The 25,441-nt window shown below is 34.1% G+C and overlaps 3 protein-coding genes and 1 pseudogene across 3 annotated transcripts; 1 reads left to right on the top strand and 3 right to left on the bottom strand.

Annotated features, from left to right (window-relative positions):
* Positions 1 to 460: 460 nt before the first annotated feature.
* LOC122597344 lies at positions 461 to 8,905 on the bottom strand. The gene is made up of 7 exons (XM_043769949.1): positions 8,695 to 8,905; positions 5,486 to 5,574; positions 5,025 to 5,093; positions 4,080 to 4,231; positions 3,894 to 3,975; positions 2,107 to 2,375; positions 461 to 1,602 (listed from the first exon to the last, which is right to left on the bottom strand). Exons 2-6 carry the CDS (start codon positions 5,499 to 5,501, stop codon positions 2,257 to 2,259), a joined length of 438 nt encoding a protein of 145 aa, XP_043625884.1. The 5' UTR covers positions 5,502 to 5,574; positions 8,695 to 8,905; the 3' UTR covers positions 461 to 1,602; positions 2,107 to 2,256.
* A 3,482-nt stretch (positions 8,906 to 12,387) lies between these two features.
* On the top strand, positions 12,388 to 14,834 carry LOC122585010 (annotated as a pseudogene).
* Positions 14,835 to 15,080: 246 nt separating this feature from the next.
* On the bottom strand, positions 15,081 to 18,666 carry LOC122585011 (syntaxin-132-like). Its single transcript, XM_043757104.1, has 13 exons — positions 18,594 to 18,666; positions 17,811 to 17,906; positions 17,629 to 17,685; positions 17,458 to 17,506; positions 17,160 to 17,248; positions 16,999 to 17,072; positions 16,875 to 16,917; positions 16,726 to 16,786; positions 16,269 to 16,294; positions 16,104 to 16,181; positions 15,919 to 15,999; positions 15,437 to 15,502; positions 15,081 to 15,270 (listed from the first exon to the last, which is right to left on the bottom strand). Exons 1-13 carry the CDS (start codon positions 18,609 to 18,611, stop codon positions 15,097 to 15,099), a joined length of 912 nt encoding a protein of 303 aa, XP_043613039.1. The 5' UTR covers positions 18,612 to 18,666; the 3' UTR covers positions 15,081 to 15,096.
* A 532-nt stretch (positions 18,667 to 19,198) lies between these two features.
* LOC122608199 (beta-glucosidase BoGH3B-like) lies at positions 19,199 to 22,794 on the bottom strand. Its single transcript, XM_043781289.1, has 10 exons — positions 22,714 to 22,794; positions 22,311 to 22,549; positions 22,041 to 22,245; positions 21,660 to 21,750; positions 21,381 to 21,523; positions 21,044 to 21,287; positions 20,848 to 20,952; positions 20,063 to 20,447; positions 19,513 to 19,985; positions 19,199 to 19,302 (listed from the first exon to the last, which is right to left on the bottom strand). Exons 2-10 carry the CDS (start codon positions 22,531 to 22,533, stop codon positions 19,231 to 19,233), a joined length of 1,941 nt encoding a protein of 646 aa, XP_043637224.1. The 5' UTR covers positions 22,534 to 22,549; positions 22,714 to 22,794; the 3' UTR covers positions 19,199 to 19,230.
* Positions 22,795 to 25,441: the final 2,647 nt, after the last annotated feature.

Here is a 25,441-nt window from a genome sequence, read left to right as displayed (position 1 = left end):
ACCCCAAATCACTAATTACAACAAAAAGTTTCATAAAATCGTAGATCTAGATAACAAAATAAATCGATTTAAAAAAAAAAGCCAACAACAACAAAAACAAAGATTGGAAAGTGTTACCTTTTCATCATCTTCATCTCTCAAAATCGATAAAGGGTCCATCTTCATCATGTTCATCTGCAAGAAATCTGATATGTGGAAAAACAAAGGAAAAAATCAAACAAAATTATTTTTTGATATATCCATGGACTCGAATCTTTTTCTCAAATTCGAAAACAATCAGTTTCTGATATATATTTTCTTATATATCCATGAACTCGAATCTTTTCTCCAAAATCGAAATCATTCACCTTCTGATATATATGTGTATATATATATACGAACGGTATATATATATATATGTAGATCCGAAATAGAGAAAATGAAGACATAGATATTAAACCCAAGAAAGTAGATGTAAGAGCAGATCAGATTCGAGAGCGACAAAAATTTGAATTCTGATTTTTTTTTCTCTAATAAACATAAAAGCTTTTATTTTTTTGAATAAAGAGAATAAACTTCTTCGAGAAGCTAAATCCAAGGCTTCTCAAGAAGCCATCTCTTACACAAAAGGCCCACCAATATATTTATTTATACAAAAAAAAACACATACATGACATAATCAATTATGTGTATTTTAGGTGTATTTTCTGATGTGTACAGGCTTAGAAGCCGACACATAAGCCTTAAGTGAGATCATCACTTAAGCTCCTTTAGTAGGAAAGGGAGATGCCGCCATATCCCATGATGCCTGTAAGTATTACACAACAGGTCATCATCATCATAGACAGTAAGTATTTAGCACAAGCAAACTTCAGATGCAATGCTCGAGGTGGCAATATCAGCCCATTTACTTACCATGGGTCGATTGGGGTTATGCTTCATTACGAAAAAGTCAAATGGGCAGAAAGTCAAATTTGACACTGACATACAAAGCCACCTAAGTTTAAGTGGTATTATTGAGATAGTAAAATCATATTTGACACCAACTACTAATAGAAAATTAGAAATCTACACTCTGTTTCAAGTCATGGCAAACCACTTTGCTCTGTACCACAACTTACCCAGTTTGGCTGCTTAAATAGTTACGACTTACGAGTAAATGACTTTTACCAGTAGCTGAAGGCTGGATATTAAGGAAATGACTCATCAAAATCTTTCAGGAATTCAATCCTGTATGGCTGCATGTTTGGTCGAGTGTACACATTCAAAGGAGTCGATATGTCTGAAAGTTGACCATCATACTATATATACTCATGTGCTGAATTACATTAAACGCAGAACTACTCACTAATAAAAATCCTAAATCATTATAAATCTTTAATATGCACTTAACGAAGAACCAAGGGATGAAAATTGAACTTTTAGTTTAGTTGTAAACCGTAAACCCAGCTAGAATATAAGTCAAAATTTCACATATATACTTGTCAGCTGTTAAGGAACATGTATGGTACTTTCAAACCTCACCACACCATAATTGTAGAATCAAACTCTGTTCGTGAAGTAAAGGGTCTTTCGCCTCAATAGCAAGGCGTCCCAACAGCCAAAAAGGTTCCGGGTTCAAGTCTATACGAAATAAACATGTATTAAAGCTAGCAATGGGTGTGGCACTGTGGTGGTTGTCTGCAGTTTCATAAAAAGTTCTGAATTGCCTCTGGTTCAAATTCTCTCCGTGTGTGTGTGTGTGTGTGTGAGAGAGAGAGAGAGAGACTGCAATTAGACTTCCAATAAAAATGTTTAAAATTCAAAACTCAAGACGAACTTTTAAAATGAAAAACAGTCGAATACTGTAGGAAACCATTAAACTCCATATAGCAGATTCTTTTAATATAAACTTTTCTCAGAAGCTGGGGTGTCTCGGGGTAAGCTGTTAAAAATGGGGCAATTAGCCCTCAACTTTTTAAGACCCGCCTTTTGTGTGCTATGTATATATATATAGAAGCTCGTTTTTGAACAAAAAAAAGACTAATTTGCTTCAAAGAATCTTTTTGTTAATAACTTTAAGGTGAGTTGTAAGCAAATAAGTCAAAAAGTGTGTTTAAGGTCTAGCATAGTTGAGTCATACATAACCTTTTGAATTGGTAAGGCCTGAATTCATAAGTTCGCTTTAGGCATTTAATGCCTGAGATGCCCCTGCTCAGAATTCAACGGATACCTATATCAAACATCAAACCATACCTTTTGGGTAAAAATTCAATACCCTTAATAAGACTAAGAAACCTATAAGGTGTGAACGACGGCACCTGATCTTTTGTAAACAGGGACTCGGATACAAATGAAAATAAAAAATTCACACGCCGAAGTAACCAACGAATGTCCAATAAGCTTAACAGGAACCCCTGCATAAAAGAATAGCTACCAAGATAAATGATAAATCAAATAAAAATTGTCTCTACTGTATGTTAAATCATATACAATACCAAAACGTCAGTTAGGATACATATCCATATTAAGTGAAGAGAGACGCTAAAAGTGACCAAAAATAGTGAGTACTTAAATTTAGCGAGATAACCTCTTTGCGCAACGATAATAGTAAGTTCCTGGGGGAGAGTATGTGGAGAGCACACATATCGATATTAAGAGAAGAGAGACACTCGAAATGACAAGAGAGTAAGTTCTTGCGAAGAGTATGTGGAGGACACTTGGTAAAACAAAACAGACAACATTAGGTATTTGAAAAGGTGTATACCACATAGATGATGGTACAATTCTACAATGTACAGACTGTTAGCAACACACACCTCCATGTTCGGCTAGCATAATTCAAACTCAAGCAATCCAAGATCAGCTATATGTATGTGATCATTAGTTAGCAGGTACCCTTAGTAACCACCAGTACCCAATGCATATGCAGAAACAACCAACCAAATTAGTCAATACATGCCAATTCCCATAATTATATCAGACATACATTAGGGGGCTGCAACTCTAAACAGGATAAACAAGTATGCAGAATATGTTTTGAATATCATAAATATTCAATATGTCGACCAACAACACTCTAATAGTCAGTAAATATCTTAATGTAATATAACAGTTCGTATAACCCAAAAAAATCACACACACAAAAAGGCGTAATAAGGTACAAAAAGACCTATTTTTATTTTGAACAGAGGTACAAAAAGCGTTTTAATAAATATTTCTCCCCTTGTAAAGATGTACATTACTCATTTTATTAAACTTATTCAAAAATATGGATCACTTTTCTTATTAAAATGAATTAAATTTAATAACAGAAAAACTGCCAAGAACTAACTTCGAGGATAAAAGTAAATGACTCTAGCATATACAAAGAAGAAATGTTAATTACTCATATATATTATATTAATGTAAGGAACCAAATTCAAAATAACCGAAGGCAATGATATTGAGTGAGAACCAATGAGAACAAAATAGAAGCAGTGCAAAGACACACGACTCAATAGAACAAGACAACCATGTGCAGATGATTGAATATCATTACCCACAACCCCAAGCAAGCTACCACCACTAGTGAAGCCATGTGGGTCACAAAGGAAAGACCTATATTCTTATATCGAGAACTCAATTCCAGTTACATCAAAAAACCCTCTGCACCCGATGAACGTCGAAGGATAAAACAGGTTGCAACGGGCGTTGAAGTGTTCAAGTAAAGGATTCAATCCTGACAAGGAAGGTAACACTTGTCAAGGAGCACGTGAATGTTGAACTAAGTAGCTTATCAAAACAATTTTTAATTAATAAGTGTCAAAAAAAGAAAAAAGAGAAACACAATTATTTGTTACCAAGAAACCAAGCTGAAAAGACCTAAACGAGTAAGCAAAAGCCACAAAAGAAAAAAGCGGCCACGTGCAGTTATTGGATTTTATCACACATACCTCCAAGAAAGCAGCCACCAATGGGGCATAGTGAGCCGACTATAAGCCACAATTTAGAGACCGGTATCAACAAAGGCAAGCCCTGTCACATCAACATCCTGCTTCACCCGGTTAACCTCAAAGGACAAAACAGATATTGAGGTGTTCCAGAAAAGAGATTGCAAGTCATTAAAGGTGAATTGGCACCTGTGAGCTAGTATGGGAGTGGCAGACAATATAAGAGAACGGGTAAGCTTTTGCAGATGATTGAACATCAATATCCATACGTCCAAACAAGCACCAACCATAGGACACACGTAAATCAACAGTAAGCCTCCATATAAAAAAGAGATCCCATACTACATCAAAAACCAACATACACCCGATGAACTTCAATGGACAAAACAGGTTAGAGCGGGTTGAGGTGTTCTAGTAAGGGAATTCCCATTCCTCTAATGTAAGGTGATACTTGTTAGACTGTATGAAAAACCAAATGGCTTTCCAAATACAATTCCATATAAATTTAAAACAAATATACACAAGCAAAAACACAACTATTTGTAATAATGAATATCCATCGTTCAAAAGAAAATCAAGACATCATAGGTTTTCAAAGAAACACTTCTAAGACCCAACTGAAAGTGACCAAAGGATTTAAAGGTAAACATATATTAAAGCAAAGATTTTAAGAACATTAAACAAAAGAAATCAACTGTTAGTAGATACAAAATCATAAGCATGCCTATCGAAATAAAATAACAAAATGAACCAGTTATTGGATACAAAATTAATAGTCTAAACAAGACAAGAAGAGAATACGTATTTGCTCTTTAAAACAAACGCACATTTCAGATAATACAGGACACCTGTTACCTTGACATGTTATGAGTCTAGAACTTCCAATATCATTGATATCATTAGATAATAAAGTTAGAGGAGAAATTGCATATTCATTGGCTGGTCTTCACATCATATTCATGCCAACTACATGTGTTTTGTAAAATCCTTGTAAACATCAATTTAACAGTAATACTATTACAACATTTTAGCCTTTAATTTAGTGATATAAATGATGCAATGAAAAATCTTCACTTTTAAGTTATTTATTTTCTTTCTCAAATGTACATATCTTGGATAAATAAGAAAGTATACCTTGATAATGAAAAAGCCGGAAAATGACAGCCCCAATTCTTGATTTCAACTGATACATAATACGAAATTCTGTACCAACATTCAAAGATTTCATTTTTAAAAAAAAAAATGAAACAAAGAGTCTCTACAATCAAGTAATCAATCTTTGAGGAATGACGGATTAAGAAACCTTGTAATAAAGAAAGTAGCATCAAATTACTCATTAATAAATCAAATGAAAGTGCAATAATACAAAGAAAACATATTTCACTGAGTAATCAGATGATAGATATTTAACTTCAACATGATAAATTTTCAACTTCAAAACTGTTATGGAAGCTCAAAGCTCAAACATGCTTAAAAACTATATGAAACATTATAGAAGATTATTTCATAAAGAAAACTTTTATCAGATTTTCAATAGAAACACTACAAAGTTCAAAGCTACGTTATTCATCACATTTCAAGCAATAAATTCAAACCTTTGAGGATCATCATATACAGAGAGCCCGGTAACCTGGGCCTTTATGCAGAGCGGACGCTAGTATGTGATCACTTGTTAACATAATCTCTGAGTACAGCCACCAATAGTAAATTCACATCGAAAACAACCAACCAAAGATTAGTCCATAAATGCAAAGTTCCAGAATTATATTAAACATATATTGGAGCATGCAACTATAAACAGAATAAACAAGTGAGAAACTAATGAGGAACAAGACATGCAGAAGATGCTTTTAAATTTCATGAATGTTGAATTTATCGACCAACAACATTAAAATATTACTCACAGTAAATATCTCAACCTTGATATAATAGTTCATACACCCTAAAGGAACACACACACAAAAGGCATATTAAGATAGTAAGGACTTTCAAGTAATTCTGCTAAAAATATTCAGAGACACTAAAATAATGTAGTACCATTTCTTCCCTCTGAAGATTCCCACATAACTCATTTTAATTGAAGTTTTCTTTTATAAAATGGGTCAAAAAACTTGTTATAAAATAAATTAGATTTCATAACAAGAAAACTGCCAAATTTAATTCCTATAACAAAATTAGATTATTCTAGCAGTTAAAAAAAAAAAAAAAAAGAAAAGAAAAGAAAGAAACTTTCAATGCACCAAACGAGCGGCAGCCACTATCCCCAAGCAAACCATGTAAGTCATACAGGAAAGACCCTATATCGAGAGAAGTGATCCCCATACATCAACAATCTCTATACACCCAACTAACCTCACAGGACAAAACACGTTATAATGGGTGTTGAGGAGTTCAAGTAAAGAGATTCAATAATTCAAATCCTCATAAGGGAGGTGACACCTGTCAATGAGCATGTAAGTATTGAAAAAAGTAGCGTATCAAAACACGAAACTAGCAAAGTTATAATGACGAATAAACTTGGCAAAGACAACAAAAGAATAAAGCTACCACACACAGATGATTTGAATATTATAACCCATATGGCCATACCTCCAAGCAAGCAGCCACCAATGGAACAACTGAGAATGCAATCCTGGTAACATCAACATCCTACTTGATACTCCCTGGTAGACCTCAAAAGACAAAACAGATTGAAAATGGAGTTGAGACATTAGTGAAGAGATTGCATTTCATAGAAGGTGAGGTGGGACTTGCAAGACAGTATGGGAGTGGCAAATAACATAATAGAACAAAGAAGCCATTGCAGATGATTGAATATCGATACCCATACGCCCAAGCAAGCAGCCATCAATGGGACACATTAAAAACGCATCCTAGTTACATCAACACCCTAATTAATACACCCGATGAACCTCAATGGACAAAACAGGTTAAAACGGGTGATGAAGTGTTTCAGTAAAAAGATTGCATCTCATTGAAAGTGAGATGGCACTTGCAAGATAGTATTAGATCGCAAACTACATAAGTGAACAAAAAAGCCATTGCAGATGATTAAATATCAAGACCCATCCAAACAAGCACCAACAATGGGACACATCGAGAATGCAATCCTGATTATGCTATTTTATACACCCGGTGAACCTCAAAAGACTAAACAAGTTCAAACAGGTGTTGATGTGTTTCAGTAAAGAGATTGCATCTTATTGAAGGTAAGGTGGCACTTGCAAAGTAGTATGGGAGTAAAAACAACATCAGATAACAAAGAAGGCATTGCAAATGATTAAATATCAATACCCATACGTCCAAGTAAGCAGCCACTAATTAGACACATCAAGAATGCAATCATAGCTACATACTTACATCAACATCCTACTTAATACACCCGGTGAACCACAAAGGACAAAACAGGTTGACATGGGTGTTGAGGTGTTTCAGTAAAGAGATAGCATCTCATTGAAAGTGAGGTGGCACTTGCAAGATAGTATGTGATTGGCAAACTACATAAGAGAACAAATAAGCCATTGCAAATGATTGAATATCAATACCCATCCAAGCAAGCACCACCAATGGGATAATCGAGAATGCAATCCCGGTTATGCTACTTAATACACCCTGCGAACCTCAAAGAACAAAACAGGTTTAAACGGGTGTTGAGGTGTTTCAGTAAAGAGATAGCATCGCATCCAAGGTGAGGTGGCACTTGCAAGATAGTATGTGATTGGCAAACTACATAGGAGAGCAAATAAGCCATTGCAAATGATTGAATATCAATACCCATCCAAGCAAGCACCACCAATGGGATACATCGAGAATGCAATCCCAGTTATGCTAGTTAATACACCCGGCAAACCTCAAAGGACAAAACAGGTTTAAACGGGTGTTGAGGTGTTTCTGTAAAGAGATTGCATCTTATTGAAGCTAAGGTGGCATTTGCAAGATAGTATGGGAGTAGAAAAACCATAAGAGAACAAAGAACTACTGCAGATGATTGAATATCAAAATACCCATGCATCCAAGCAAGCCGCCAATGGGACACATCATGAATGCAATCCTAGTTACATCAACATCTTATTTAATACACCTGGTGACCCTCAAAGGACAAAACAAATTGAAACAGGTTTTAAGGTGTTTCAGTTAAAAGATTGCATCTCATTGAAGGTGAGGCAGCACTTGCAAGAGAGTATGGGAGTGGCAAACTACATAAGAGAACAAAGAAGCCATTGCAGATGATTGAAAATCAATACCCATACATCCAAGCAAGCAGCCACCAATGGAACACATCAAGAATGCAATCTTGGTTATATCAACATCCTACTTAGAACACCCGGTGAACCTCAGGGGAAAAAACATGTTAAAACGGGTGTTGAGGTGTTTTAGTAAAGAGATTGCATCTCATCGAAAGAAGCCATTACGGATGATTAAATATCATTACCCATACGTCAAAACAAGCACCAACCATGGACAAAACCAACATACACCCGATGACCCTCAATGGACAATATAAGAGAAGGAGACAGTTATACTTTCCAAAAGACATTAGCACATTTAGAAAATACAGGGCACGTTTGGTCTTTATAGGATAATCCTGCAATCTTATAAGTCACATAGGAAAGACCTTAAATATCGGATATTGAACCCCCATTATATCAACAATCTCTATACACCCAACTACACTAACCTTTAAGTGAGTGATATCAATGTCAACAATACCAATAATCTTGAATTACAAGTTGTTATCTTTTATTAAATTTTCAAATCCAAACAAATTTATATATGCATATATTCACCTGAAAATAAAGCATACCTGGATAACGAAATAGCCTCGAAGAGAAACCCTAATTCTTGAATCCACCTGAAGACACCGAATACCCTCCGTACCAGGGATTTCGAAAATTCAAGAATTCCAAGAGATCAAAATTAAAATATTTGCAATGCCCAGTCAAGAAAGTAGACAACTTTAAAATAAGATAATAATGATAATAAAAAGAAAAAAAAAAAAAAACTTGATTAGTGTTTCACCAAGAAATCGATTAGATGATGGTGGTGGGAGAAAATCGATAAATCAAGAAAACTATATAGGTGGAAAAAATAAAAGGCGGTGATTGTATTGTTGTATTTTATACATATAGTTTTCGTACGCAAACTATGCCGTTATTTTTACGCGGACTTATTTTACCGACGCGTTTTAGTGTTTTAAAATCCAAATTATGTAATTAAAAGGGAAAATGATTAATATTCTAACAAAATAGCTCAAAAATACTCTTAATTATTGGATGATGATATGTGAAAAAATCAAGGAACAAGATTAGGAAAGAAAATTAGTGAATAACACATGTCACCATCTTAAAATTTTAGGGAGATCTTTAGGCTAGTATTTAGAAGGATTTATTATTTTCCAATTAAAAATATAATCTATGTTTGATAAAGTACTTTTGGACTTTTGGTTTATGTATAAAATTTTAGAAATACTAAAATTTTGATTTTATATTTTTATGACCTTATAGAATAAAATTTTAGAGTCATGATATTGCTAATTAATAGCCCTTTATACTACAACCAATCTTGATATTTTTTTACATACAAGTTGATTATTAATTTTTTTAATTATTTATTATAGCTTATAATGCAACAAATATTAATTTGGTCATCAACTATTTTTTTTCTTCTTGTTAGACCAGTCGAAGGACTTTGTGATAGTGAGAGTTTAAGCAGCTTCCAGATGACAGTGAGTTATAAAAACCAAATTTCGACTGATAAAGTCTCACCAGATGATTTTTTGCTTAAAAGAGAGTGTTTGTTTTCAGAATTTTGCATGATCTGACAATTCGTTTCATTGGAAACCGTTAGAGACAGAAAACGAGTCAGATTAGAGATTTTCGTGACTAATGAGTTGAAGCTCACTGAACAAGCCTTCAAGTTAACTGACAAGAAGGTCACTCTAACTAGGATGAGATGATAAAGTTACTAGATGTACAAGTACAAGTATTCACAGTGGAAGGCAGTTTGAAGATTATCAAGCCATTAAGTGGGAGATCATTCGGTTTATGGAGACTTGATAGGTCAACCCAGTTATAGAAGGTTGTAGGGCAACAGGCCTTACGGCAAAAGCAGCAGACCCCTTAACTAAATTAGGCATGGTTGCTTGGTAACTTGGGCATTTAGTCATTAACCCTATCTGTCTATTGTAAATATATTGTTATGTACTTGCAATTCATCATCACGAGTGTGAGATGCATAAACTTTAATAAAATATTTTAGTTACAGCATGTGGATTAGTTCACACAGTTTAGTGTGAGATACTATGTTAAATGTCTCGTGTTCTTCCTTCTTATTAATTTTTTGCTTCTTGCTATTTTCTTCTTATCGTGTTTGTGCAGTTTTATTCCTAACACACTCCAACGATGAAAAGGGGTGATACTTTATTTGATGTTGTTGTTGTATTTCATACTCTTGGTACTCGAACATGAATAAATTAACTAGTACCATTAGATGGAATAAATGACTTCTAAACTCTTTATTGTATTGTTCGACTCGTGTCCTGACAATAAGTGTAAAGCGGTGCATTCTTGTTATGCACAATTTATTCAGGATGCAAGTATAATAATTGGAGGTATGCTGGCAATTTTAAAGAGTATATTTAGAATGAGATCAACGTTGGGACTTGTTTCGTTTTTGTGTGTATCAAAGTAAAACCACTTTTTTTCTTTTATTTTCATTGTTCAAGCGTACCTCATCCCCTGGGTCTTGTATGAGACTACATCAAAAACATTAAGGAGTGAAAACCAATGTATGAGTCTCTGTAGGTGGGGTTTTCCTCCTGTGGCGAGATCGTAATTGTCACGAGTTTTTTTTACCGCTTTTTTAATTGTCGTAGTTAAAGCCACGTGATGAATCTAACATAGATATTTGTTGTAACTAGATAATTAATGTAAAAGGTTAATGAATTATTTTAAAAGATAAATAACTGATAGTAAACACTTAATGTAAGGTCTTACAATTATATATATAACAATTAATGAAGTTTTAGCTATATTAAACACTGGCTTCTTTTAAGTTTAACCACATAATTATTAATCTTTTGATTTTGGCCTCAATATCCAAGTATGCTTAACTATAATGACTTTTTTGACTTTTTCATTTTATCACATAAGAGCTACTCAATGTTACAGACTCGCCCCTAAAGGACAGTCTCTGTCAGCACCACATCAACAAATAATACTCCAAGGACTAATCCCCCCAAAACACACCCACTGTACATATCCCTCAAGGATTAGTCTTGGACCCACCAATTATTTAATTCTACCATTTTATCTAAACTTTACACTTTTAACTCTTTAATAATAATAATAATAAATAATAACAACAACAACAACGATACCAAAAGTGCATAAAAGACAAAAGTGTCGGGTAGAATTTGAAATTTAATAATAATTAAAAATAAATAAAATAAAAATCTCTTGTTCTTCTTCTTCATTGAACTTCCTGCTTCCGTTGCTCCATTTTTCCGACCGTCGAAAAAAATTTAAAAACCGGACGATATATATATATATATATAATATGGGAAAGAAAAAAGGAAAAAAACGTGATTAACAAGTCGTCCCTCCAGGAACGAACCCATCAGACGAATCACCCAGACAAGTGTGCGACGAGTCCACACCCCTCTACCTCGAACGAGTCCAAGAACGAACGCATTAGGCACCCTTTAACTTTTTAAATTTCATTTTTGCCACAAAACTTTCATCTTTAAAATTTTTACCTTTAAATATATAATGTTTTTTGACTTATTAATCTTACCACATAACTTTTTAACTTTTTAGTTCAACCACAAACTTTCATAATTTTTATTATTATTTTTTTAACTAGCAGTCTTATCTATGCTTAAGGTAAAGAGACTTATATCTATAAAAGACTAAGACATCCAGTCTTGTAAGGCATGGAGATCTAACTTTTAACCTTTGTCTCCAGATGCATGGGGGTTAATATATCGAGACCCGCAACAAACTTTTTTTTATTTCTATCACATAAGTTTTTTAATGTTTACATCTATCACAAAACTTTCATCTTTTTTAAAATGTTGCTCTTAAATAAGGTAACTTTTTAGTGTTACCACATAACTTTTCAAATTTAGGCACAAACTTTTATCTTCTTTAACTTTTGCCCTTTAAGTCGCAGTCTTACCTTTACTTAAAGTACAATTATATCTACAATAGACTAGGATATCCGGTCTTGTAAGGCATGAGGAACGGACCTTTAATCTCGATCTCCAGACGCAAAGGTATTAACATATCAAGATCAGCAGCAAAGCGGAGGATATAATAATTAGTCTACTTGAATTTGAGTCACATTAACCATATTTATGGGGTAGATTAACAACCGTTTTTTGGAATTTTTTAATAGTTACTATATATATTCTGACTAATGTGACAATTTTGTCAAAATATTTCTTAAATTAACTTGACGAGTTATAACGAAGTTGAATTGTCAAATGTGTGACATACCCAACACTATTTCATAATAAGGCGAGCGTGACACACGTCCGGTGGTCTTCACCGCCACCTCCACCGCCGGAATGGCACGCTCAGTTTTCTTACTGTACTCACTGTCCCGCCGGAGAGTCTCGGATTCAGTAAGAAGCATGTTCTACATACCCACAGCATTAGCTCTCACTACTTCACTCTTTATTTTGTTATATATTTCATCAACTTCTAATCTCTTCAATACCCATCATCATCATTTTCTTCAAAACCCTAATGGGGTTCTGAAAAAGATTCAAAATTTTAGTAACCCAATTGGAAGTCAAAGTCAAAGTCAACCTGGTCTTGATTTTGACTCTGGGGCGTCAAATTTAGGGGCTCTGGATGATCATAGTGGAGATGTTAAACCCTTAAGAAGATCAGCAGGTACATTTTTTTAATATGTATATATTTTATGTTTGTATAATATGTTTGTATAATGTTTAGGCATTATAAAAGGGCTAGCTTTTTCGTGTTTAGGTTATTAGGGCCAGCCTTTATGTAACCTTTTTTTTTTTTATATGTTTAGATCATGTGGGTGCTAATAATATTTTCTCATCATTAAAAAAAGAGAGACAAACTTGAATCTTTGACTTTTAAAAGCAAAAAGTATATATGTTTTATTTGATTTAAAAGTTTTGCTACTATTTGAAATATATGCATATGATCTTGTAGCATTGACTAGATGTGGTTGGATAAATATTTGAACAATTGTCTTTCACATTTTGATGTTAAAGAAGTATGTGAATATTGGAAGTTAGGTATTTAAACTTGCTTTTTTTGTTCTTGTTATCGATGAGCATTCTGGTTTTCCGATCTTAGAGTCGCGGCTTGAGTAGTTGTTTGGGAATGATCTTTAAGGATATATAAACTTTGGTTAATATGCAGGGAGAAGTACTGACAATGAGAGTGTTTTTCATGATCAGCTCATCTTTATGGAAGACTATATCAAAATGAACAAAAGTTTCAAGATTTTCATGTACCCGCATGACAAAAACGACCCTTTTGCGAATATTCTACTGCCAGTGGATTTTGAACCCGAAGGAAACTATGCTAGTGAAAGCTTTTTCAAGAAATCGCTCAACAATAGTCATTTTTTAACTGATGATCCCTCAAAAGCAGATCTTTTTTATCTACCCTTTTCAATTGCAAGATTAAGACATGATCCAAGGGTTGGAATTGAGGGTATGCAAGATTTTATCAAAGATTACATATTCAATGTTAGTCATAATTATCCATACTGGAATCACACTGGTGGTGCCAACCATTTCTATGTTGCTTGTCATTCAATTGGACGGGTTGCCATTAATAAAGCAGAGGAGATCAAACTTAATGCCATTCAAGTTGTGTGTTCTTCAAGCTATTTTGCGTCTGCGTATGTTCCTCATAAAGATGTATCCTTACCTCAAATTTGGCCTCGTGTACCAGAAGCTTTCCCAAATGTTACATCATCCAAAAGGTAACAGCTATTCTCTGTAAGCTCTTAAAAAAAAGATCTAGAGGTTAACTTATGAGGTAGATTAATTTGGTTTTCAACTCTAAAATTTTCCATTTATTGGATCCGGAGCCGGCTTTGGAGTACAAGCTGGACTAAGACTATATGGTTAACATGTTGGTAGAAACAGTTGCGACAAATATGATGACAGTCTTAACTTTTATCCAGAGGCAGCAATTTCAGACCATTCATCAAAAAACATGTCAATTCAGGTTATATTGTATTGATATTAATGGATCAAACATAGAATATTAACTTAAAGTTAACCTCTAATCTTTTCAACTCTAGTTATTTAATTTCTAATTATATATTTTAGCACATAGGACAAATATTCTTAAGAAATAACCTAAGTTTTGGATCTTTTCAGGAACAAACTAGCTTTTTTTGCCGGCGCTATTAACTCCCCTGTTCGCCAAAGCTTGTCGATACGTGCATAATGACGCTAACATTTCTGTGTATTCAGGTCGCCTACACACGCCCTATGAAAAGCACTTCAAGACAGCAAATATTGTCTTCATGTCAAAGGTTTTGAGGTAAACACAGCTCGTATTGGTGATGCATTGTATCATGGTTGTGTCCCTGTGATCATTGCAAACCATTATGATCTTCCGTTTGCAGACATTCTAAACTGGAAAAGCTTTTCAATAATCGTTGCCACATTAGACATCCCACTTTTACAAAGGATCCTCACTGATATAAGCCCTGATGAGTATGCTAAATTGCAGCACAATGTGCTTGAGGTCAGAAAACATTTCCGTTGGTATGTTAATCCTGTTGATTATGATGCTTTTTACATGGTTATGTATGAATTATGGCTTCGTAGAAGTTCAATTAGGGTTCCATTGAGTTAGAAGTAGAGAGATGATTCTTGTATTTCTTGATTCATTGTGAATATTAGTTAAAAGCGACATTTTTAGGTTATGTAGCACTTTTATGGCTGGCTGGCAAATAGTCTTTTCTTATTATACTATTTAATCCATTATAAAATGTCCATGATTTGTTTTGTTGCTCATCATTTTATTTCGCTTCTTTGTTTTGTTGGTCCTGTTTCAATCCAAGAAACGTAAAGGCTAACTATAGTTAAGGCAAATAGGTATCTATGATCAAAATGATACTGATACTGTAAGTTTGTAGAAGAATAAGGTAATATGATGTTCTGTATATCTAGATACAACGACCCTATTGGATTGGTAAAGGTCTAAGCACCTTTGTTATTTTGCCACGGCTTGAGGACAGCAACAAGAACAGCGGTGATTATAAAGAGCAAAATTGCAATACCTATGCATGTCCATTTCCTCGTGTTCTTCTGTAACTTTTTTGTTTTCTGAAGGGCTTTGTTCCCGTTTTGCACATGATCTACTGCAGTCGACACCTATACAACACATTTACAAATCATTAAAAATATTAACAGAACCAAACCATCTAGAGTCTTGACATATGTGAGAATTATTATGTTCATATTGTACAAAAGATATCACTTTAATGTTTTAGGTTTAGTTTGATTCTTTTACATTCATGGTTCTTTGATCTAGACTTACATGTTTTTCTATGTTGTCTAGCATTTCCCCTTGAGCATCTGCTAAGATAGCCAGATCTTGAAATATCTGCAAGAACCAGAAAAAAAAATAAATTCCAAAGTAATATCTTGATGAGAATTGTATCATCAGCGTGATCTGATTAACTGATACAGTTAAATGAATCAACACTTCCAGTAAATCCGAACCCTTATGGATCAAGCCCAGCATAAAAATAAGGCACAAATTAGTAATTGGTGTGTATATAGTTACTGTTTTAAAGGTTTAGGATCTGTTCCTACTAATTTCTCTTCATTCATATAACCATGGGTATCGTTTTGATTATAAATGAAACACACGCAATCAAATATAGATAGCTGAATCAACTTTGCTTAGGTCTATAGATTACCGTAGTTAGCAAGCTTTAAATCCATATGAGTGGGTCATGTCATATAATAACAAATTCCATTGTCATCTTGTCCAGAAATATAGTCATACGGTCATACCTGTTGCAATTCAAGAAGTTTTCTTTCTAGCTCTATTACTGCATCATGACGTTCTTGGATCTCTGCTAGTGTGTCGACCACCTGCAATTACATCCCAGGGCTTAATACTAAATTAGACATTGTCGCAACACACACAGGAAACTCACCACTATTGCGAAAATGTCAAAATAACAGTATGAACTAACCTGGCCCCGTCCTTGTTCCTGGATAGCTTTTTGGAAAATTTGTTCGCTATCCCCTGTCTTTATTAGTCGATCAATGGTCTAGTAAAAAATATGGGACAATCAGCACAAATGTTGAATGTGCAAGGATGCGATTTTCAGGAATAACTAAAAGAAATGATGCCTCACCTCTTCATCAGCTCTGGTTCCCGTCACTGATATCAATTACCCAATACATTACATGTAGTTAGATAAGGTGCAGCATTGTGCAGGCATTATGTCCTGAAGAATAGTTTCAATGTTGCATAGATGTGGCAAGATGGGCAGATAATGGGTCAAAGCAAGTTGGGGTTGAAAGGGCGAGGGTTGGGTTGCAAAAATTTTGTGCATCTCAAATTTAATACTCGTAAGTTATAAGACGTTAGTTATGATAATAATAGTACTACACCAAGAATCCAAACCTTTAAATGCACTAGGAGGTTGGGTGATTTAAAAATAGACTTTAGGTTTCTTTCAAACTGTTTGACTTGTTTCCCTGTCACTATTACTCTATTTGCCCGTTTGAGATAAAGACAATCCAAATCGACCCATTCATAAATAATCTGGTCACAACTGCCACTTCTAACTTTAAGATGTGTTCAGTCACCTGTAAATACCCGTCTCTCAACAACTTGCCGATGCTCCTGCTGTATACTTTCTCTCAGATTCTGAAAAATGTTCATTGCAGCCGAAAAGGTTAGAAATTAATATGAAGGAATAAAAGAAGGTCAAGAATCATATGCGCATTTGAACTACCTGAAATTCAGTCACCTTATCTTTGAACTTATTTTTCAGGGCACTGTCAACATGATCAGTGTCAACAGACAGAAAAGTAGAAAATTAGAGTTCAATTGATTAAATAGGAAGTATGATATATTACAGTGTAGTTGCTGTTCTTGATCTGTCTACTCCAGTTCCTGGTCCGCATCCAGCTTTTTGTCTGTTTGCCACATTCTTAGTCCAAAATGAAAGTAGAATTCATGAGTTTGAAGAATTTAAGATGCGAGGATCGAGTGCAATATAAAGTCTTTCTGGTCTAACCTCCTTTTCAAGTTCCTGGATTTTTGCTTTAACAAGACGTGCAGTCATCCCAACTTCATTCACATCATTCTCCATTCGTTGCTTGATTGCTGCAAATCAACAAATTCATTTGTAAGTTTTTACTTTCAACTGCAACTTTCACTTCCAACATATCTTTATGGATATTACTATATTAGCAATATATGTTATACAATTTAGTCCCTCTATGGAAACTAATCCAAGGTGTCTTTACCCAGTACAAATTTTCAAGTAAAAACAGTTAAAATGGTCACTGATCATACTGCTACTTGAAGATTACCTTTCATGGAAGCAGCCCTGGTTACGGTTTTTGATTCTTCATGAGCATCCTGTAGGCGTCAACAGTATGACATTAGTCATCTTCAATTATGATTACATGAATTTAAGTTTGCACGAAAATGTTGTCTATTACAAACTCTTTCCTCGTGTGAATAATATGCTGCGTGGATACCTGTAGTTTCTTTAGAAGTCTACGGAGTTTTTCTAATTCTCCCTCGATATGTTGAACCTAATTAAAGGAAGAGCTTGATAAGTGTGTGTATGCATTACACTAACATCATTGTAGAATGCAAAATAGGCACAAAGCCAACAATAAACTAAATTCTACTTGCTTGATAAAGTTAGGACATAAACCTTTTTAAAAAATTCATCCAACTCTATCTCTGCAGATAGTTTTCCTGCTTCAATATCTCCACCACTGTAACTGCATCTTCGAGGGCTACCAAATGTCTACATATATCGTAAAATATATACATTTGAATATAAGTAATCAGAAAATCTGTCGGGAAACCCGGTGTCATGAAGTATATTACATGGTCGACACAAATGGGACATAAAAAAAATAGAAACGAAAAGATACTAAATATCCAAAAGATGCAGATTTCATTAATAACCTAAACTGCTTAGAGCATGGGGTATGGTAGATGGGCAGCAGGCGTCAGCTGAGTTGGCAGCCGTCGTTAGTTTGACAACCATACCTCCCCCTTTTTAGCGCAGTGGGTGGTGGCTGATTGATGTCCATCGGGGTAAGGTAAAAAACAACTTTTTTATGTGCTTTTTTTGTTGTTCTAAAAAAAAACCCAACTTTTTATGTGCTTTTTTCCCCCCTAATGGTATAATAACTAATAAGTGTTTATTGGGTTTTTTATAAATAAAACAAGTAAAAAACAAATAATGGGTTTAAACTTCAAATGAGCAAATCTCAAACACCTCCTTAGATTTCAATGTCCTTTACTGCTAGTATCTTACTCCCCTGATCAAGAAATTTTGTTTTTCATGTATAGCCATATATGTATAGGTGCATTGTGATAGCAATCTTAATGAATGTGAATATTAAAAACAGGGGATCTAATATTAAGAATGAGTAGGAGCTTAATCTATGCCATTAAATCGAATTTTAAGAATAAAGAAACTTACAGATAATAGGTCATTCATGGTGGCCGGATTGAAGGTAACAAATCAACTAGAGATTAATTGTGAGATTGAGATTACGTGGTGGGTTTAATTTAATGTGAGAGAATGAAACAAGAATATACGAGTAATATATTATCATGCAAACGATGCACATACGTATAAAGAAGAACCGTGAAGGCACGTCTTTACTTAAATTAGTTATATACACACTATTTTTTTTGCATGGTAACAACAATCAATACGCCAAAATATGTTTGTTTCATTATTGGAAAGTATCACTTGCTTACCGGTTAAGTTTAAGTTTGCTTAAATTTTTTCTTAGGGTGAAAAAAGGGGCCCGACTTAAGAATTGGCATATTTTTAACCAATCACGCCTTTGCATAACCTTATTTTACCCTATGTATGCATTGCACAATTGTATATAGTGTTGTATACTGCTTGTACATTTTATTTGTGGCAAAAACAAAAAACGAGTTGTGTAGAGATCAGTAACGAAATAGATAATTTATGTGAATAAAACTTTATCTATAAAGATTGTATATCAAACATTTGGAAATACACTCCAAAAAGAAATATTTTATAAAGAATCATGAAGAATAATGCTCTAAGAATGCATGGCATTTCACACTTGAAAGATTGTTCATGCGTAGGCTGCATTAATACTAGTACTAACTTTTACGTCAAGGCTTAGTGACAAATCATCTTCAATGCCCTGTATCAGTTATGTCAACAAAGAACTCATGGTAAGTTGACCCAAATAAAAGGAAAATATTTTAAAAACACAATACAGAGAGTTCAAAGTAACGTTAGATACAAATTTTGATGAAATATCTAATCTAATACTCGCAATAATAAAAAGGTTAACTAATAGAGGAATTCTTAAAGCCTCAAACAATATAAGTTAACCACTAACTTCATTTACCGGTTCAGTTGTTAGCCCGAATCCAAATGGGTACAACGGGTCATAATGTGAATCGCCAACGTTCATCGGTAGCTGATCAACTGTCTTGAACCATGTCCGTGCAAGCTTACCCGTAAAACCATAATCACCATACAGCACATCAGCCACGCCTTGACCCTCGCTTCCAGGAAGCCAAGCCGCCACCAATGCATCCATGCTAGATATATATGGTTCAATCACAACTGGCCTGCCCGAAATGAGCACCACAACACACTTCACGGCCCCACATACATTCGTGATGGTGCTCGGGCCTGGATCAGGAATGGTTAAATTCAGACTATCTCCTTGTGTCTCAGAATACGGGTGCTCGCCAGTCACAACGATGGCGTATGAGAAATTATTTGACTTGATGAACTCGGGTGTCGGGTTTTCTTGAAACACGACTTCCGTTGTGGGGTCAACCGTGTTTCTTATAGCGGAGAGAATTGTGGTACCTGTCAAATTAGCAAGAAACAGATTATTTCATGGCTAACCCAACCATTAATTGACCATAACAACATATAACACAAACCTTTTGTGATATTTCCGCTTTGTCCATGCCACTCGATGGTCCAGCCACCACACTGGTAACCAATGTCATCGGCATGGGTCCCAGAGACAAGTATTTTGGTTGACTTTTTTGGGAGAGGGAGCAATGGCTCGTTGGCAGTTTTACCGTTTTTCAGCAGAACTAGTGATTTCCTAACAGCTTCCCGAGCAAGTTCCCTGTGCTCTTGAATTCCGAGATATTTAGCCATGGTGAGATCCCCCAATGGGTTTTCAAACAAACCCATTACAAATTTTACACGCAAAATCCTCCTAACGGCATCATCAATTCGACTCATGGGTATGAAGTTATTCTTCACTAAATAACTCAGCCCATCTATGAATTCTGTATAATTAATCGGTACCATGACCTGCAATTCAAATTTATTAACTCATTTGCATAACTAACTCTATGAGCTTTTCAAAAATGAATACATCAAGGAAACTAGAGGTGTTAAGAAGGGCAAGTCAGTCAGGTTGGGTAAAGAATCAAAGTGGGGTTCGGGTTGAAATAGGTCATTCCTCGTATAGGTAAAATGGCCCATGTTAAGTTGGTTTGACCCACAAACACCTTTCTTCCTTTTTATAATAAATATAAACTCATAATAAGTCAAGCATTTTGGCTTGTTAGCTAGCCTGTTAGCCTGAAAATATATTTTTTGGCCCGTATGAGATAAAAACAACCCAAAATCAACCCATCCATGAGTAAATTGGTGAGAATCGCCACCTCTAAAAAGAATTGGACAAATCTTGGACAAATCAAGAACTAACCATGTCTAAACCAGCTTCAATACTCTTTAAGATAGAATAGGTGTAATTAGCATGAGGCGGATCTGTAATTCTATCGATACCTTCCCAGTCTGAGATCACGAATCCCTAAAGATCAACAAAAACATCAAAAGATCAAACTTGACAACTTCAGTTAGATTTGAACAAAAAATATATGGAGAAAATATGGGAGTTTTACTCTAAATTTCATGGTGTTCTTTAGGAAGTTGGTGATGAGTTGATGATTTCCATGCATTTTTGCTCCATTCCAGCTCGAGTATGAGATCATAATGCTTGCAACCCCTTTGCGCACCGAATCATAGTACGCTGGCATATGAATACTCATTAATCCATGCTGGTTAATCACAGTGTTGTTCTCATTAATGCCTTTTGTTGTGCCACCATCGCCAACAAAGTGCTTGGCACACGCCACGACTTTTTCTCTATCGAACAAATCAACAAGTTAAAAGAAAGCCAAAAAAGATCATTTTATGATTATGACTGGGTAAATATAGAGGCATTAGAAGGGTGTTTACCTTCCGCCAACAAAAGGTACTCCTTTTCGACCATCAGGAATATCTCCTTGTAGTCCAGGTATAAGCTCAGTCATTTCACGAACAATGGAAGGATCTTCACTATAACTTTCAAAGCAACGACCCCATCGTGGGTCTCTACAAACCTGTAAGTTGGATAATGAATAAAAAGTTTCTAAAATTATATGTATCTGTCATTTATCAATGATTAACTTATTGGTACTGTTCATATGATCAAGGCAAATGAAGATGTGCTAGTAAGAGCCAGGAAATCTTTTTTACCGCGATACAAGGTGCAAAGGCATAGTTAATCCCTGTTGCTCGCACTTCAAGAGCAGTTGCAGCTCCGATTTTCTTGATCAGTGCCGGGTCCCTATAAAGCAGCTATTTGTCAAATGTCCAAAACACATTTCAATATTTCCATGCGATAGTTATGCCAATCACATGATTTGTTATATTTCTGAAAGATCCTTCAATACCATCAACGTTTCTATCAGTTATGATGGGAAAATTAGTAATTTTGACAAATAAAATTGGCATCTTGCAATTTTCATGTGATTAATACTTGTTGTGGGTTCTTGTATTATGGTCTACACTGTAAATATGGATAGAATTCATGTAGAATTTTGCCTTGCATACATACAAGAAATAAAATGTACTTGCCTTGTTACTCCAAGGCCAACATTGTGTGGAAAGATGGTGGCTTTATAGACATTATTGTTGCCATGAACGGCATCAATCCCATAAATCATCGGTATGCCTAAACGGGTAGCCAACGACCCTCTTTGGAATTCATTTACCATATTAATCCATGTTTCCGGGGAAGCCTCCTTAGCCGGAACACTCCCTCCACCACTCAATAGACTCCCTGCACATGCATATTTTAATCAATGTTTCCAACTATTTTCATGAAGACTAATTATGTTTATTTACCTATGAAGTACTTCTGCATTACATCAGCCGAAGCTGCAGATCGGTCAATTTGTGTCATCTGACCAATCTTCTCCTCCATTGTCATTCGTTTCATCAAGTCCCTTATTCGAACATTTATAGGCTGTTTCGGATCTTTGTATTTCGGGGTTTCTTCTGCAGTCACAGTAGTCCAATAACAACACATCACAAGCATCACCAAAACAAAAGGTGAAAGTTTTGCCATTTTTCTGCTTCAAAACCTTCATTAATCACAAAATATAACTATTAGCAAGTGATTTGACCTTTTTTTTTTTACAATAAGCAAATGACTGACTTTTAAAAAATTTGACTTCAGAATACAAACTGTCTACTGTTCTTATGAACTGACAAAATGAACATTACTATTTTCCCAGTTACTTTTTACCATTAGGAGTTAAGAAAATGTCATGCTACAAAAGCTTCAGCCTTTATGAATAGTATGATATTGTATTCTTTTAATAACAAGTAAATCAAGGATGAAAAAACAATAAATAAGCCAAAAGTAGCTAAATTTTATCAAGAAAACTCCAAATTGTAGAACATTTTGAAGAAAATAAAACTACAAGCCATTGGTCACTAGACTAAATACCTTTGCTCCTTTTTTGAGAAAAGATTATGCTTGTCTTTTGGGGCTAAACAAACTAATATTCATAGATTCACATGAGACCCAAGATTTCTACTCTAGCCAGTAAGGTATGTTTGACAAAAGCAGCGCGAGGAAGCTAGAGTAAGTATATTTGACAAAAGCAGCCGAAGGTGGCGTAACTTTATTGTAGGGTCTTGAGCTTAACCAGAAACCAATGACTAACAGGAAATTATAAAAGTTTATAATATGAATAAAAAATACCTTTATATAACTTACAAAATATGATATTCACATTCTTCTTTATTTGTGAAAATATACCAAACCTTAAGATCTTGTGGACCCAATAGAAATAGAAGATGAATATATTTTAATAATTTTTAAGAAAAAAAATAATTGTATCATGTTATACAATGGACTAAAAGACAAAAATATTCACAGGCTATTCACTTCTTGTGAGTGTTCACCATTTTGGATTTTTCTTCGTGTACTCGTATTTTTACGACTATCAAATTAGTCTGGTGTATTTAGTATATATCAATCTTTATTTATTTTGAATTATCGACCCTAAGCTAATAATAAAATAAAATAAAAAACAATTAACAAAGAAGTATTATACTTCTATACTATGTTACAAAGCAAATAGGGTTAACTTTCAATTTCAACAATGTACACATGATAATACATATACATAATGTATCATACATCAATGCCTACAACTTTCTATCTCCTACATAAATTATATTATTCCTCTAATTCTTTCAAAATCTTTTATCTCAAAAACCGTAAATCGATAAATTATAAAAATTATATGGGTGTTCTTAAAATTTCATGCTCTTTCATTAGATATGTCATTCGATATAATTTCGAAGAATTTTTAAATCTAAGGGCGGAGCCCGTTAAGACATTTGGCTATGACACTTTATGACATATCACCTACTATTACCTATCATCCTCATCATCTCACCGCCGCAACGCACAAGTACTTGCTCTCGTATATTTAAAAAAGTGATTTGACCAACGCAGCAAATAATATTATATTATATCATATAAAGAAACAAAGCGAACTGCTATTATGAATATTATCATAAACATCATTAACAACAAAATCATACATAATTAGGACCCCTACAAAACATCATACTCTAATAACATCTATTATAAAGGCAAAAAAGAAAGTAAAAAAAAAACATATTGAAAAGAAAGATAGAGCTTACAGGGAATATGAATAATAAAATGTTGAGTGTATATTATATTGAGAAATGGTGATATATATATATATATATGGGAAGCTGATGATGATGGGTTTTATAGGGATATGTGTGTGAGGGTTTTAAGGATATGATTAACGACTAGTTTTTGACATTATCGCTCATTATCATCATGATAAATACAAATTTAAAATCTCATTTGACGATTTTCTTTTCCTTTTCTTTCAAAAAGCCGATTTTCAAATTTGTCACACTTTGTTATAATTTTAGTAACAACTTTATCTCATTTAACATTTGTACGAGAGTAGTTATAACGCAATTAATGTTGGAGAAAACAGAAGCTATATAGGAAAATATACTTGTATTAGATATTTTAATAAATATACTTTTTTTTATCGGTAAATTTGAGTTCAGCGGCATATCTTTTCATATACACAAATAACTTGACAATTTATACGGGGTACTATTTATTTATTTTTATAAAAATATAGATAACATTTCCAAATAACTTGACAATTTGTATTTTATCATGATCATTTATTTATTTATTTTTTTCATAAAGTAGTTTCTTTTGAAAAAGGGGTTTGGTCTCTAAACTGTTTTTGGTTTGGGATATATGCATTTAAGGAAAAATATATTTTGCATTTGTTCATAATTTCTTGTTACCATACTTGTTGAAAGGTACATAAGCTACATTAATGAATTTTCCCTTCACATAATTTGGAATTCAATCTTGGAAAAACTTGCTTGGAAATATATTATTTGATTTTCCCAAAATTCCAAACAAATAACATCAAGATTTTATTTGACGAAATCTATGTTGGAGACTTTATCTTTGTTTTCCCCCAAAATCTAAACAAAAACAACCAAAACAAAATTCTGTAATTTTGATCCATCTCACCCTGTTTATACATAGGACAATGATGATACTAAAATTATATCTTTGGTTTACACACATTTCAATAATCCAAGAGCGTATAATTTGACACGAATATTTTTTTAGCTTTCTCTAATTCCTTTCATAGTTCCATGTATAAACTGTCAACAGGGTGGGCGGTCCATAACCACATTTTGAAGTGGCTCTAGCCCAGATTACAAATTTGCTCAATTTATATAACGATTTTTTATTTTAAAACTTTGTTTTTTTTATGGAATTTTCTAACGGGTGCCCCATAGGCATTGGATAACAAGCAATTAATTATCTATGACTTTTTTCTTGTACCAATTTTACCCTTCCTACCAAAGCTGTTTTAATTACTCTGTATAATACCTCTAAATTTATTAACAGAATAAATTTCTTCCAATATTTGATTGACCAA

This window comes from Erigeron canadensis, chromosome 1 (genome assembly GCF_010389155.1).
Source record: "Erigeron canadensis isolate Cc75 chromosome 1, C_canadensis_v1, whole genome shotgun sequence".
Lineage (NCBI taxonomy): Eukaryota > Viridiplantae > Streptophyta > Magnoliopsida > Asterales > Asteraceae > Erigeron > Erigeron canadensis.
Note: the sequence above shows the minus strand (reverse complement) of the source record. Positions and strands in the feature narration are given on the sequence as shown.

Bases quoted from the DNA above. Each gene is read 5' to 3' on its own strand.
- LOC122597344 (XM_043769949.1), bottom strand. The intron at 3,976-4,079 runs GTGCCAATTCAC...TTGATGTGACAG, and splicing joins ACTCCCATACTAGCTCACAG to GGCTTGCCTTTGTTGATACC. The intron at 2,376-3,893 runs GTATGTGTGATA...TCTTTTATGCAG, and splicing joins TGGTGGCTGCTTTCTTGGAG to GGGTTCCTGTTAAGCTTATT.
- LOC122585011 (XM_043757104.1), bottom strand. The intron at 16,787-16,874 runs GTAGTTCAAATG...AACATTTTTCAG, and splicing joins ATAAGGTGACTGAATTTCAG to AATCTGAGAGAAAGTATACA. The intron at 15,271-15,436 runs GTAAGTCTAGAT...TGTGTTGTATAG, and splicing joins TAGACAACATAGAAAAACAT to GTGTCGACTGCAGTAGATCA.
- LOC122608199 (XM_043781289.1), bottom strand. From the start codon at position 22,533: ATGGCAAAACTTTCACCTTTTGTTTTGGTGATGCTTGTGATGTGTTGT. The intron at 22,246-22,310 runs GTAAATAAACAT...ATGCATGTGCAG, and splicing joins AATGCAGAAGTACTTCATAG to GGAGTCTATTGAGTGGTGGA. The intron at 20,953-21,043 runs GTAAAACTCCCA...GTTGATCTTTAG, and splicing joins AGAACACCATGAAATTTAGA to GGATTCGTGATCTCAGACTG.